Source organism: Pezoporus flaviventris, unplaced genomic scaffold (genome assembly GCF_033815535.1).
Source record: "Pezoporus flaviventris isolate CSIRO_AGI_PZ_B2104156 unplaced genomic scaffold, CSIRO_AGI_Pfla_v1 ptg000002l, whole genome shotgun sequence".
Taxonomy (NCBI): Eukaryota; Metazoa; Chordata; class Aves; order Psittaciformes; family Psittacidae; genus Pezoporus; species Pezoporus flaviventris.
In genome coordinates this window covers 75,747,718-75,763,624 of record NW_026892550.1, presented here as the reverse complement: position 1 = coordinate 75,763,624, position 15,907 = coordinate 75,747,718, and the positions used below count along the sequence as shown (strand labels likewise).

The 15,907-nt window shown below is 43.2% G+C and overlaps 1 protein-coding gene across 15 annotated transcripts in view; it reads right to left on the bottom strand.

The window, feature by feature from the left end:
• Nucleotides 1-11,572, bottom strand: part of BLTP1 (bridge-like lipid transfer protein family member 1) — a 117,511-nt gene extending 105,939 nt beyond the window's left edge. For 14 of the 15 annotated variants that reach the window (XM_061463071.1, XM_061463098.1, XM_061463144.1 and 11 more), the window contains exons 1-2: nucleotides 11,431-11,572; nucleotides 1,846-1,975 (exon numbers count right to left, since the gene is read on the bottom strand). In XM_061463071.1, the coding sequence (XP_061319055.1) occupies nucleotides 1,846-1,942 (97 nt within the window). In that variant the 5' untranslated portion in view covers nucleotides 1,943-1,975; nucleotides 11,431-11,572. Of the gene's footprint in view, nucleotides 1-1,845; nucleotides 1,976-10,751; nucleotides 10,947-11,430 lie in introns of all 15 variants that reach the window. The other variant, XM_061463080.1, reaches the window with a different exon arrangement.
• Nucleotides 11,573-15,907: the final 4,335 nt, after the last annotated feature.

Below are 15,907 nucleotides of genomic sequence, written 5' to 3'. Positions count from 1 at the left end.
CATATTGCATTACATCCCTTACCATCCAAGTAGTTAAATTGCATAGATGGAATCATAACATGCGTTATCCCACATGGTCATTTATTTCAAAACGCCCCAAAACACCACAAAAGTGATACTACATTCCTTTTTCACACCATGAACTGTAACTTAAGTTTCTAGTCTTTCATATCTTAGCACAGGAAACATTATCACATCTGAAACCATTTCCTAAGTCACTGTATCCTGAGAAAAATCCCCCTGCTAATCCCCAAGCTAATTAGCTAATTTTTACTTAAGTTGATTAAGAGCTAGTAACCTATTTCTAACTACAAGGGTTCTCAAAGCTTCCAGAAGGACAAACCCAAAAGGAAAAAGACTGCCAGGGAACAGACTAGTTCTAAGTCATTTCACTGATAATTACCATTCTGTTTCATCCACAGCAGAACAGGGAAGAAAGCAAATTTTTTTTTTTTTTTTTTATTTGAGGTATCTCTACTCATTATACTAACTGAACTTTGTAACAGAAGTTTCTCATTTATGTATACACTTAATACTGAAAAACACAGATTTATTGTGCCTTTTATGAGAAACTTGAAGTACAGAAAGATATGTGGGTATGACACCTTCATCTGCACAGAGTTCAGGTTATTCAAAAGCACACAAAAAATCCAAACCCAACCTGTCCTTATACTGGTCTTTAGGATTTTTTTTTTCCTCCAGTGGGATGCACCACTGCTTTGTAACAAGTCCTGTGCTTTGATAAAAGATGAGAAGATAGAACAGAAAGATTTGCAGTACTTTGTCTTTTCCTTACAGGAAAATGGATCGAGGGTGGCCAGAATTCAAGTAGCTCAAACACGTTTGGCATGTAAAACAAATCAAATCTGTGTGGGTGATTACACAGGGCATAGAGGGTTAAAGCTACACCCCTGAAAACAAGCTGCTCCTGGCATTCAGTGAAGGCATACTCCAAGGACAGTGTTTACCTCCCCTCACTTTCAGATGAGTAAGCCGCTTACTGCTGGTCCTCTCCCTGGTAGGGAGAAAGGTGGAATGACTCAAAGCATCTCATTCCAGCAATAAAACTTCATTTGCAATTAAAGTTCAACTTCAACACTTAACTTCTAGACACTTAAAGCCAAGAGGGCACCTTCTTGGTAATATATACTGAGAAAAATCAGCAACCTCATGCAGTTTCCAGACACTACAGTCCTAATCCACTGCCCTTACTACTAGTCTCAGCTCTGCCACTAATTGTAACCTTTTATATTCAATTACCGAATTCAATCTCCACTATTAATGACAGATCCCATAAACTCTATTCATCTCATTATTATATTCTTGATTTTAAAAGCCTCTTCACGGAAACTATATTTTGGAAAATACATTTGAAAGTTTTACTGTACTGATTTTTAGAACTTATTCTAGAATTGAGCATCAGGTCTTTGCAGAGCATGTTCATTTCTAGAATTCACCACCTCTTTTACTGCAATTGATAACTGATTCAGGAGAAGAAACTACCAACATCTTTTTTGTTCTCTTATAACAGGATGCCATGAAGATGACAGCTAAGGAGGAATGGCTGCCTGAAACTGGGACAGTTAATAAATATGCCTTTAATATGAGTCTTACCTCCCAAATGTTGCAGCACAATTAGTACTGGAAACAGTTCTGCACTTTTTCCTTTCCAAATTACTTAAATAGCATTACCATACTTCACTCAACAGCTGTATGACAGAACTCCTTTTTCAGTATTCTGTTGTATTAGATACTGCTATGCCAGCATTTAAAGAAACACATTTAAAAGTACACATACACACGAAAAAAAAAACATTTAACCAAAACATAATAGCTTGTCCTTACCTACTAACAGCCATACAACATTGGAGTCGTGTTCTGTTAGGAAGTCTTCCAACTGCGTGATACTTGGGACAAAACTATCATTTTTCCTTTGATCCATTGCTAAACTGTTTTTGCACCTGCACCTGTAGAACTAAAGAAAACCAAAATCAAAATGAGTAACAAGTACAGTACAGTTTGGAGAATACTGAGTATGTACCATGTTAAAAAATTTCTAATGATCTGTTTCATAGAATCATAGAATAGTTAGGGTTGGAAGGGACCTTAAGATCATCTAGTTTCACCCCCCCCGCCATGGGCAGGGACACTTCACACTAAACCATGCCACACAAGGCTCTATCCAGATGGAGCATTCACAACTTCCCTGGGCAATCCAGTCCAGTGCCTCACCACCCATACAGTAAAGAATTTCCTCCTTATATCCAATCTAAACTTCCACTGTTCAAGTTTTAACCCGTTACCCCTTGTCCTATCACTACAGTTCCTAGTGAAGAGTTCCTCTCCAGCATCCCTATAGGCGCCCTTCAGGCTCCACACAGCCTTCTCTTCTCCAGGCTGAACAGCCCCAACTTTCTCAGCCTGTCTTCATACGGGAGTAGCTCCAGTCCCCTGATCATCCTCGTGGCCCTCCTCTGGACTTGTTCCAACAGTTCCATGTCCTTTTTATGTTGAGGACACCAGAACTGCACATAATACTCCAGGTGAGGTCTCACAAGAGCAGAGTAGAGGGGCAGGATCACCGCTGGTCACACTCCTTTTGATGCAGCCCAGGATACGGCTAGCTTTCTGGGCTGCAAGCGCACACTGCCAGCTCATGTTCATTTTTTCATCAACCAACACCCCCAAGTCCTTCTCCACAGGGCTGCTCTGAATCTCTTCTTTGCCCAACCTGTAGCTGTGCCTGGGATTGCTCCCACCCAGATGCAGGACCTTGCACTTGTCATGGTTAAATTTCATGAGGTTGGCATCAGCCCACCTCACAAGCATGTCAAGGTCCCTCTGGATGGCATTCCTTCCCTCCAGCATATCACAGCTTGGTGTCATCAGCAAACTTGCTGAGGGCGCACTCAATCCCACTGTCCATGTCAGCGACGAAGATGTTGAACAAGACTGGTCCCAATACCGATCCCTGAGGGACACCACTCATTACTGGTCTCCAACTGGACATTGAGCTATTGACCACAACTCTGTGTGCGGCCATCCAGCCAGTTCTTTATCCACCGAGTGGTCCATCCATCAAATTGATGTCTCTTCAATTTAGAGACAAGGATGTCATGTGGGACAGTGTCGAACGCTTTGCACAAGTCCAGGTAGATGACATCAACTGCTCTACCCCATCTGTCAGTTCCATAGCCCCATCATAGAAGGCCACCAAATTGGTCAGGCAGGATTTCCCCTTAGTGAAGCCATGCTGGCTGTCACCAAGCACCTTGTTGTTTTTCATGTGCCTTAGCATGCCTTCCAGGAGAATCTGCTCCAAGATTTTGCCAGGCACAGAGGTGAGATTGACTGGTCTGTAGTTCCTTGGATCACCCATTTTCCCCTTCTTGAAAATGCGGGTTATATTTCCCTTTTTCCAGTCGTCTGGAACTTCACCTGACTGCCATGATTTTTCAAATATGATGGCCAGTGGCTTAGCAACTTCATTTACCAGCTCCTTCAGGACCCGTGGATGGATTTCATCAGGTCCTATGGACTTGTGTACATTCAGTTTCTTAAGATGGTCTCAAACCAAATCCTCTCCTACAGTGGGCCTAGGGTCTTCATTCTCAAAAATATGAATTTACTTGGTTTAATTCCTTCAATAACATCTTTGTGATTCTCAGCTACCCTTTCTTCTATTCTAGAGCTCCAGAAACACTTCCACTCACCTCTGCTGAAACAGAGTTTCCAGGCACATGCCTCCGTAAACCAGATTATAGATCAACAGAATGCTGGAATCTGCTCTCTAAATTCAGTACCCTGAATGCCCTGTGCAGCATGTAACAGCAAACAAATTTATAGAACTGTTTTATCGTAGCAGCAAGCTAGGGAGTAGCTCAACTCAGTAACATCTGCACTTACACAGCAGTCTTTTACTTGCATTAGTCTCATTTGAAGTCCTCTCCCTTGGACCTAATCTGTCAAGCCTTCTCACAGGAAGATAAGCATTAAGTCTGCTCTTTCTTTTTCTTGCTGTCCCTCACCCTAACCTCCTTTTTTTAACCCCTTCAAGCTCCAGGCTGCCTCCCTTCCTGACAGTATTTTACCCTCAAAAAAAAAGTAAACTTCATTTCCTTTTTTTTATGAAGTCTCCAGTGCTCTCCATCAAGAGCTCGACAACATAGAACAAATTAATGTTGGTAATACCTTAGGTTTTGAGTAGTATAACATCTTTGGAATTGTCAGAATTCAGAAGTGTTAGCAATTAACCTACCAATTTACCCCTGTAATATCCATACTACCTCTCACTATTATAACTTGAGAAGAAAATATGGAAGAAAAAGTTGACCAAAAAGACACATTTAATGCACTTTTTTCTCACCCCTACATTTCAATAAATCTGTATTTACAGAAATGTAGGGGGAGCACATTGAGCTAAGAGCCTATGTTTTGAACTAAAATACAAGTACAGTCCCAAGAACAAATGCTAACAATTTGTTCATCACCTGTTCTGCAAGAAGGAATAGGATGGGGAGGAATAAAGATGAAACTAATAAACAGAAACGACCCCAGACATCGCTTCTAGTACTGATGATAAAGAATCTACTAAGTGAGCTCCCGTACAAAGAAGAATAATAGGCATCACACACACCCCCTTTAAAAAAGAAGCCCTTGTTTTAGAAGGGGCATTACAATGGCAAATTAAATCACATAATGGCACTAGGATGCACTTTAAGACATTCACAGTATATTAAAAAAACAAACAAACAAAACACTTATCAACTTGCATTATGAAGCAGATTGATGCCTCTGCAGACAGCGTCTAAGCTCCTTTAATGCATGAATGACAAGGCAATGCAGAAACCAAAACTGACACTTTCAGCATAAAGAAAGAAAGAACTTTCTTACCAAGAGACAACAGGGTCACTACTTTGTGATCAAGACCACTGTGGAAGTGCTGTCAGCTAGTGAGGACTGCCTAGCACCTTGCTGAACACCACCACTACTTAACCCCTCAAGAAAGCAACCTGCACCTTTTTCCCTAAGAAATTATCACCAAATGTTAAGTGATACTGAGACACTACATAAAATATCATTATGCTTTAAACAGGACTGTGACAAGACAACTCAGAGACTGCAAGTCATGGGATCCACATACTTGGTTACATTAGGACAGTGCTCATCATTTTTTGCCATCACTATCCATAACCACAAACTGAACATCCTCGGAAATTTTCTGGAATACATTCACTATTTGCATGCAATCAAACTCAGGAATCCCTGCCAATTATCATGTGTCAATACATCATTTTGGACTCCACAGCTGATGTTTTACTACCCTGCCCCACTGATTATTTTTTTTAGTTATGGTACTCTTCACCCTTTATCAAGTCACCTGAGGAAAAGGATGATGGCAATTGAAGTGTAACCACCCAGAAACAGGCAGAAACAACACACGCACTAGATGTGGGCTCTCGGCACATGTCTCAGAGGAAGCGGGTGTTTAATCCACCTAGATTATGAAGTGATTTTGGCTATATAAAGCAGTGTTATAGAAAAGGGATGCATGAGAGACTGTCTATAATGCTCTTGTGTGTTTATATGGCATGGAGGATGGAGGCAGGATCTGGATCATCAGTACTATTAAAAGGAAAAGATATCTTCTCAGGATTGATATTAGCTACTTTCAATAATCAGCATTTCCTCCTGTTGACAGACTGCACCTATCAGCCTTCACCTTCCATGCCCTATAATCTTGTTCCCAAAGACTTAAAACGGTAGATACCTTCCAGCGGCTTGCACTCATCCACTCTCTGTTACATTTTATTCCTGTGGGCAAAATTACTTTCCAGTCAGGCAAAACATTAACTGTTGCACTCTCCAGGAACACTGACCCCTAGCTTGGGGAACCTGTAATTTACAATCAAACTGCTACTGTATCCTTCTGAGTAACAGTATACTTTCCAGGCTTAAGGGACTCCTCTTGGAAATACACGACCTAAATCGATGGGAAATAAGAGTCTTGCCAACTGTCGAGGTTTAAACCCAGCCAGTAACTCAGAACCACGCAGCGGCTCAGTCACTCCCTTGCTTCCTTCTCCCCCTTCTCCCAGAGGGATGGGGAGGAGAATTGAAAGAATGTAACTCCCACGGGTTGAGATAAGAACAGCTCAGTAACTGCGGTATAATACAAAACCACTACTGCTACCACCAATAATAACGACAAGGGGAAAGAATACAATTGCTCACCCCTCACCAACTAATACCCAGCGTGACCCAAGCAGCAGTCTAGCTCTTCTGGGTAACTCCCCCCCAGTTTATATACTGGGCATGACATGCTGTGGTATGGAATACCCGTTTGGCTAGTTTGGGTCAGGTGTCCTGTATCTGCTTCTTCTCAGCTTCCCCTCCTCCCTGGCAGAGCATGAGACTAAGAAATTCCTTGATCAAAGTAAACATTACTTAGCAGCAACTAAAAGCACTGGTGTTATCAGTGTTGTTCCCAGGCTGAAAGTCAAAAACACAGCACTGCACCAGCTACTAAGAAGGAGAAAAATGACTGCTACTGCTGAACCCAGGACACCAACCCTGCTAGTACAAAAACAGCATCGAAGAGGAAGAGAAACCCAGAACTTGATGTTTATGTCTCTGTGCTTATTTATAGCATTTTCTCAAGGTCTGTACCGTTTTGTGATGATGAATCCAATTAATATGATAGAATATATTCTAAAGCCATGTCAAGTATTTTGGTTTGTTTGCCTTCCCCCTACATTTTATTTTTTTTTAAGCACATCTTTACTATTCAGTATGTCACTTGTGACTCTCATTTACCACATACCATGTTAATACATGCAAAACTATTAGCTATCTCCTGGGAAGAACACAGAAAATGAGGATGAACTGTGGCACTGAAGTGACAGAATCACAATACTGTATTTATCTTCACAGCAGTCCTTTAAGGCATTATGTAGTCTTCTTTCTGCCAATGAGATAATCAGAAGCCAAATCCTTTATTTATGATGCCCAATTGAAATAGTTGGGGCCTGGTTTTCAGGTTGTGCAAGTTTAGAGCATTTTGTGTTTTCAAAGCAGACAGCAGACTGGCTTGAAGATGTGAGAGTTTGATATTGGTGTAGATTTGCTCCTCTTAGTCAGAAAGGCCTTCACACTCAACAGACTTTTAGAAAAATGAATTTAATTGCTTGTGTCACACATGAATCCAGCTTTCTCAATGCCAAAAAAGAAATACAAGGGAGGTTACAATCCTAGTGATGCATTTCATTTACAGTCTGCTTCAAACTCAACACAAATATTCTAACCCTAAAAAGCCAAACATTCAAAAGCAGCTGCTTCAAATCTTTATAAACACATTACAATCACATCAAATAGGTAAACTAGGTTTAACCTCACACTGACAAATTAACACCTTAACACAGAACGAACCTCTGCTTGAACAAAGCCATTAAAAATTTACAAAGAGCATGCATATATAGAAGAGTTGACAGGAAAAAAGAAAAACACAAGCCTGGTCACCAGAGTCCAGTTCCTTGGCAGTGACAGCCGCAGCCTAGGGAGAAACAACCCAGGTCTGTCCTGTACCTATAGCTGAGAATAAAGGCAACAGAAAATTTATTCGGTCCCCAGGAGAATCAGGGTAATGCGAGTCTCGAGATGCATAAGAAAAGGAAAAATAAACACGTTTCTTCTTCTGACATCCTTTGTAACACTCTCTTCCTATCACATCTTGTAGAAACATCTGAATAAAACTGGTATCCAAAGGTGGGAAGAAACCTAGCATTTCACGTTACTGAGAAGAATCACTTTTATACAGTTATGGATGTTACTAATCCCCTTAGTAGTAGTAGAATTCATGGGGAGATTAAACCAGGAGTTTAAATTTGTCAGACATATTCCTCAGATCTTTAGCACTTACCAAATACACAGTAATTAATGTTATTAGTGGTTAATTACCGTTATGAGGATATTCAACTCCTAACTTCAACAGCAATCACAAGACAGCAGAGTCTCGATTACACCTACCAGGACTCACTAAACAACTGGAAATAAATCCCCCTAGTCTACAATAAATGAGTATAGGTAATATGCCTGGATGCTTCACATCTCCACCGAGGGAGCCGTACCCTCAGCGGCTGCTTAGAAAAAAAGGAAAGAAATGGCATTTCTGCATCCTACTCATTCCATTACTTTTTTTTTCAAAGAGTCTCCAGCAGCAGCTGCTACGAAATCAGAGCTTTAGATAATTAAATGATATTAGAAAGGAGTCTCACAGATGTAAACATGACTCAACCGAATTTTCAGCATCCAGGCACCCATTATGCATGTTTTGCAAAACCAAAAGCTGCCAACATTGCTGTCTTTCGCAAAACACTCAAGCTCTGTCCAAAGACTTCAAACCCATCCCAGCACAGCTTTGGAAGCTCAGCTACTTTTTAATCAACAAGCAAGGGAATGAAGAAAGTAAAAAAGGAAAGTTGTTCTCAAAAAGCACATGTACACAAATAATAAGCTAAGTGGTAGAGACCTGCACAGCAATTCTTGTAGCAGTTCTTTTTCTAATGAAAGAACTAAGATTCAGGCCTGTTCTCTTCCCCCTCTGCTAGTGTTGGAAGTAACAACAGCAGTACATTTTAAACAGAGTAAACTACTGTTTTAATTATACTAATAAAATCTTGGTATAACCTCCAGTGGAAACAGCTGAACTAAACATATCACAGAAGAATCACACCTTGTTAAACCAGTGCATGGAAAGCCTTAGTTAAACATCATCTGCACTACAGTAGCTTATGTTAGTAAATAATATGTTTACTTTAATTAAATCAAAACTAAAGTGTATTTAAAGGAAGCGTAAGATAAAAGGCAAAAATGATTTTACAGTAGCCTGCCTGATAAGATTTTACCTAATAGAGGGGAAAAAAAGTAAACAAACAAAAAAAAAATCAAAAAACCACAAAACCCCAGAGAACCATCTCAAATAAATATATATATATATATAACACCCTTCTGAGAGCAGTGAGAAAAAAACAGAATAAAAATCTAGTACCTACTGATTCAGTGTTCAAAACAGCAGAAAGGATATTTTGTTTGTTTGCTTATTTATAGTATAACAGGACATGAGTTTTAATACAGAAGAAATCTAAGACAAGCTCCTGCTATGGCAGCCAATATACAGTACTTTTTGCATCATTCTCAATTGCTAGCCTGGGAATACCTAACTGAACTTAGGATGGCTTTTTCGTTTCTGTTTTGGGTTTGTTTTTTGGTTGGGTTTGTTATGGGGAGGAGGGAGAGGTTGTGGTGGGTTTTTTTAATAAAAATGTGCGGTTTAACCTTGCCTCCCAGACTTGTTCAGGGGAGAAGGCTGTTTCGCTGCTCACATTGCCACTTTTTGATGCTGCAGAAGAAAAAAAGAACAACCCTTCCGCCAAGGGAAAAAAAAAAACAAAACAAAAAAACAAAACCACCATCACCCCACAAAAAAAAAAAACACACAACGGAAGATAAAAGCTCATAACAGTAGAAATAAATTAGAGCTTTACTTATGCACACTCCTCCATTTATATTAAAAAAAAATTACATTTTTGACCCCCCCCCCTCCATTTTTGTAATCTGAACTATTCTATTAATTTGAGTCTTCTACACCTTACATACTTCCTCTCAACTTTTCTGACACATCATAACCTCCACAATTCGAGGAAAGGGGAAAATATGCCATAAATCAAACTAAAAAAGTATTGTGGCTGGATATACCATCACCCTTAACTGAACTACATGTAGATCTTCATTAGCATCTGTCTCAGCCTGCAGTCAACACAAAGATTTTGGCATAGCAACAAGTGCTAAAAGAAGTTATATAAAATAAGAAATTCTTAGGAGAAGGCAGTATATCTCAACACCACTACAAACACCCTATAACTCTGCTAACGAAAAGCAGTAAAGTCTTGCCTGTTTCTCACAGGATAAAATTATGCAAAACGACAATTACCAAAGAGCAGCTGATGCACATTTCACATGCCAAGGTTTTCTAACAGCATAGCCAAAAGGGGAGACTTAATTCAGCATGCCACACATAAGGAGAGCTCTCCCTGGAGAAGTCCCGGATGTGCAACTAGAGACGATTCACCATGAGCAAAGTCTACTCATGCATTAACCTGTTCACAAGCAGGTTAACTGTGCAAATTCCAGGCATGATTGTAAGTAAACATCCCTGAACATCCACTGAGCGCCAACTGCCTAATCTGACCTTAAACACTGTTTTATCACCAATTGTTTCAATAGCCTTCTAACATACTTCCACAAACAAGAGGAGTACTCCCTCCTACACTCCAGTTTTGATTCTCAGTTACTAAAATTTCAGGCCACATTGCACTTTGCAATGAGCACATGAAAATTGGAAAAAACCCTGTACCACCACTACAAATAAAAGCTAGAAAAGTAACTAAATTACACAACAGAAGCAACATAACAACAACTGTGGTCTTCTTAACATTAAACCTGATAAAATTATACGTTGCATTAAGCTACCAACAGTGGCAGTTTTCACAGTTTGGTGAGTGTGGAGGCGTGTCTTAAAATGTGAAACAAATTCAGACACAGATCATGACTGGGATACTGGCTGTACACTAATAAACTTTGTAACACACCTCCACCTTATCAACATGCTACAGCATGTTATACTAATACATTACATCAGATTTTTTTATTGACAATGCGAAGTGTAAGCAGATTATCATTTCAGCTTTACCCACATCAAGAAGCAGGTTAAATCTGTGTTAAATCAGCGTGTGGCTGCGTTAAACCCTCCAGGGACGGCAGCCGCCGGCAGAGATCGGCTTCCACCGGCCAGGGAAAGGGAGAGCGAAACTTTCCTTAAGGGCTAAACAAAACTGGAAGCACCTGAACTCCCCTTCTCTGGCTTTACATGCTTTGTGCACGTCTTTAACCTATTTTATAGTCAAAGTGGCAAAAAAATCGGACCCCCTAGGCCCGGAGGGACTTCCCTTCGCACCGCCTTCACGGAGGGCGGACGGGACGGCGGAGGAAGCGGGGCACGGCGGCCCCAGTGACACAACACCCGGCTGGGCGGACCAGGCTGCACTGGAAAGCGGGCTCCAGCTGCATACCACCAGGTACGCTGGAGGCGCAGCGCAGCCCACGGGACCCTCGGAGGCCCCAACGCGCTGCGACTCCCCCCGGGGTGGCTAACTCCTCTCAGAGGTGCCACGCGCAAGGGCGGCCGGGCGGCTTTTCCCTCATGAATAAGGCGGCGCGGCCTGACAGGCCCGGGAACAGCGGCGGGGCCGACCCCTCCGCACCAACCCCCGTCCCGCCCACAGCGGCCCCACACGGCGCCCAGCCTGGTGGGAACAGAAAGACGGTCCCGCCCCGCCCGCCGCTGGCAACCCCCACCCGCGCCCCCGCACTTACGCCATCGCCGTCCGCGGCGGCTTCACTACGAACCCGGAAGCGGCGGCAGCGGCCGACGGGGTCCTCCCGCACCTCACGGCGAACGCCGGACCGCCCCACCCACAGCGCCGCCGGGCCGCAGCGCCGCCGGAGCCAACCGCGAGGCTCCGCCGGCCCGCGGGGCCAATGGGAAGGGTTGTGGCTCCTCGAAGGGGCGGGAAGAAGCGGGACGCGCCGTCAATAGCAAGAGGCGGTGCCGGGTGTGTATGCGCCCAGCGAGGGCGGGGGGAGCCGAGCCGAGCCGAGCCGAGCCGAGCTGAGCTGAGCTGAGCCGAGCCGAGCCGAGCCGAGCCGAGCCGAGTCTCGTCTCGTTTCTCCCGCCCCTTCCCGGCGGGCGGGGGCGTGCACCACGCATGTGCAGGTAGTGGCACAGCTGGCGGGGCCTGGCTGCAAGTTGTGCGCGGCGGTCTCGGTGTGGTGGGTTGGGCCGACGGTACCTGCACCGCAGCCCCGAAATTCAGTCTTTTTGATGGGCCCCGCAACAGACGCCGTCGTCCGTGATGGACAACCATGTCTGAAGCGACCTGTACGGAGAAGCACTGTCGGCCCTCCCTGCCTCATCTAGCTCCATCCGGCCTCCTGTCACCCAGCCTGGGCTGTACAGCTCAAGGACTGCGTGCCTGTCAATCCACAGCGCTTTCGCTTTTCCTCACAGCGGGATACTTTCTTAACTGGTAGGCACTTAAGTGCTTTGTTTACCAGGGTACTGGGTAATTTCGCGTTCTGGCTGTTTCCTTTTCCATCCGTTTTTCATTCCCTCCAAAGCAGATGAACACATCTCATCCCCAAAAGACAGGCTGATACAAAGATAATTGTCAGACAGCTTTGAACACGTGTGTGGCTATGACTTGACTGTCAGATGTAAAGGAACATGATGATCACATAGATTTCTTTAAAATCACCCAGGCATGCATCCTACGGACTTCGGCAGCACATCAGAGGAAACCAAAACATAGCTGGGTGTGGGTGCATGTGTGTATCTCTTCCCATGAGGTGCTGTCACGACCAGTGCTGAGACCTGTGTTCCTTCAATGCCCCGAGGCCTCTGGAGGCTGCAGCATGCTGGGTCTCCCAGGGCTCAGCTAGTAGCAGGGCGAGGGGTACCCAGCATTGGACACCTGGATTAGAAGGCTGCAAACTAAATCCTTTGGAGGGGAAACACAGAACCCCTAAGCCAGGATCCTGCTGTCAGTGGCCTGACGGACCTCTCTATGGGCTGTGCAGACTCACTTGAGCCAAAGAGAAACTGAGCCCAGCTGAGCAGAGAGCTTGTGGCTGCTCTCTATGAGCCTCAAATTCTCGCTTCTTGCCCCACGTTGGCTCAAGTAGACCACACAGTTTTCCCTGAAGAGCCAACTTTCAGACAAATCAGTAGACCATGAGCATGATCCTGTCCTCCACATCAGGGCACGGATGCCCCTGAGCACCTGGCAAGAGCTCTAAGCCTGGTGCAGAAAGGCACCAGCGGATTTATCCCTCAAGCAGCATCATGATCTGCAGCACTGCAAACAGGGGCAAACCATCACACCAGATGCACCCCTGAGCAGCATGCCTGGCCAGTGCTGCGCTCAGAACAGCTTCAAGCATCCTCCACCCTGCAGATGAGCTACCATCAAAGCAAGTGTTATCTAACAAGGTTTATCCTTTGTGGTTTTTTATTACATTCTCATCATACTAAGCATAGTAAGAAAAATATTGTTTAAATACTTCTGCTTTTCATATTAAAGCCCCTCCTTCCACTTCATTCCCTGCTGTTGCTGGAGCCATGTACTCCAGCAATGCTTTGACCTGCTGCACCAAGGGGATGAATGCTCAGGACCTCAGGAGGCTCTTCCAAATGTTTTTATCCCCATGGTGCCTGAAGGCTTTATTGAGGACCATACAGCTAAGTCACATGAAGAAATTTTACCTCAAAACTAGCCCTAGAGCTTGGGAAATGTGGGCCTTTAAGAGATGGAAAGGAAAGCTTCAATGCTGTTACAGTCCTGGCTAGAAAATTGAGTTAATGCAAGGAAAAATATTTTCCCCTCTATGACTTCAAACCTGTTTGTTTCATAAAGGGCACTAATATTTACCTTCTCTGTAACAGAAATACGCACTTTCTTCTCAAGAAAATATTTTCCTGTTAGAAAAGGCCAAACTAGATTTATTTTTAAACTCTATCAATTACAGGGCAGAATGTGTCCCAGAGCAACCAAAATAAAGCAGAGGGAGAAATGGTTTCTGTTCTTAGTGTAATGCCATAATTTGAAGCTACCAGGGTTGAAATAGAAAAGCCAGGGTATTTGAAATTCTGGATCTTATCACAGTTCCAGGAGTGGGGAGGAAATGCAGAGGTCTACTTGTGCAACAGACAAAATCAAAAAACAGAAGTTATCCCTTGCAGGTTTTTTAAATAAAGGCCACCTTAATTCCAACATGCTGCTGCGTTTATATGAAAAATTAGTACACATATTTGTAGCGCACAATCTAACAGCATTCTTCACTTCCTCTTAGGACAGCAAGCAGCATTGCAGTTTTAATGTCTTAGTCCTTTTCTCTGCTAACATAGCAATGATAAGAACTATTTCCAGAACTGATAACAAAGAGTAATTTTCGCAAACAGCAGCAACAGCTTTATATGATTTTTAGATTTGTATACATTTTGTTGTTTTGTCATCATGATCTGGCTCAATGTAAACTAATTCAGTCTTCTCAGGCTCTCACGAGGGCATAGGACCTCTCACATGAACAACCGCAGCAGGTCACTGCCAACAGCCGGGAGCCATGGAAAGCCTTGGGTACTGGCTTTGCTTTTCTGAGGTAGGCACTTAGATATAGGTGCGTTGCATGGGTGTGATGGGGAACAGAGCTGGCGGCTGCCGTATCTTAGCACTAACATGAGGTTTGTGGATTCTTACAGCACCCCTGCCTGACTGCCTGCTGCTTTCTTAAAGATTGCGGTTTTTGGGATGTTTCTTAGTGTTGCTAATTTCCATCACCAGTTTCATTCCTTCCATTGCCTCCTGTGACCTTCTGGGGAAGTGTCCAGAACTTAGCTCCTGATGTTTCCTCCCTGCTTGCTTTTCCTTTCTTTCTCTCTCTTCAAAGTTTTCCCTTCATTTTATTCCCCATACATAATGATGCTGGGTTGCTTCTTTCACCATTTCCTTCTGTAAACTGATGCCAGACAACAAAATACATCTGACATTTGAAATTTATTTGTAGAAATTACTTTTAAAAGGGTACAGAAATAATCACAGCTTCAAGATAGGATAAAATAGATTAATATAATGACTGTCATATTAGATTCACATTTCAGGGAAGGGGAGTTAAGTCGGGGGTTCTTCTGTACATCCTCTAACATTTGCTTTTTGGGGTGAAAGTGGCAGCTTCTGATGGCGTTATGTAGATACATACCAGCACAAACAGCCCCAGCTTGAAAGTTGTCCCTGGGGTATAATTTTTCAAGCTTGCACAATTTTTCTCATGGTCTAAAAAACAGAGAATAGTTCATCCTTAATTCTTTGCAGCATCTGATATTACATCTTTATCAGCATGGGAATTGAAAATATATTTTATAAACGTTGCCTCATCATATAACTTCCAAGTTAAGGAAAATTATAACCCTACTCTCTATGCTGTATCTTATTTTACATCAGGTGGCATTCCCATTTGCCTCAGCATGTTTATTTTCATGGCTAAATATCCAAGACTTTCTTTGCAAGGAAAGAGGAGTAGTTAAGCGCCATCTTTTAATTATTTATACTTTTTCTGTTTTGCAGTGGAAGATGCTTCTCCAAACATTGTTCTAAAAGCACCTGAGTCTTCTAATTCATATGCTTTATCTTTGGTTGATGCTACCCAAGGGTCAAAGTCAAGCCAATGTTGAGGCTCCCAGAATTTATTTATACGGGACCAGAAGGTGCTGGGTACATGACACTATTTAAAAGAAGCAAAAATGTGACTGGGACCATTCATACTCATTTCTCAGACTTGCACTATTTGCCTTGTTAAGGCACCTGGGTACTCCTGGCATTTCCGAGGGGAATGGAGCAGTCACTGCTGATATTACCTGGATACTCACAGGCATGACCCCTCTGAGAATCAGGCTTGGTCACACCAGTGCTCCTCCTTCAGTAATGTGGCAGAAAGCCTCCCTCACCAACAATTGCTTCTTCTTGCAATTAAGCCAGCAACTTCTTACTGAACTGCCATATGCAGTCACATAAATAACAAGGATCTATCTTGTTTCTTTGTCAGCCTGCAATATCCTTTTGCAGTGATCTGGGAACCCATCCCCAGGCAGAGTGTGAGTGGGCAGGAACCCAGCCCCAGACACAACCACAGAGCCTTGAGCCTTTCCTTCCTCCTGCTGCCTCTGTCCTCACCCGGTCTGTCATCTCTGTGCTCCATCTGCATCCCCCCAGAGCAACCAGATTCCTGTGAGATCCAGATC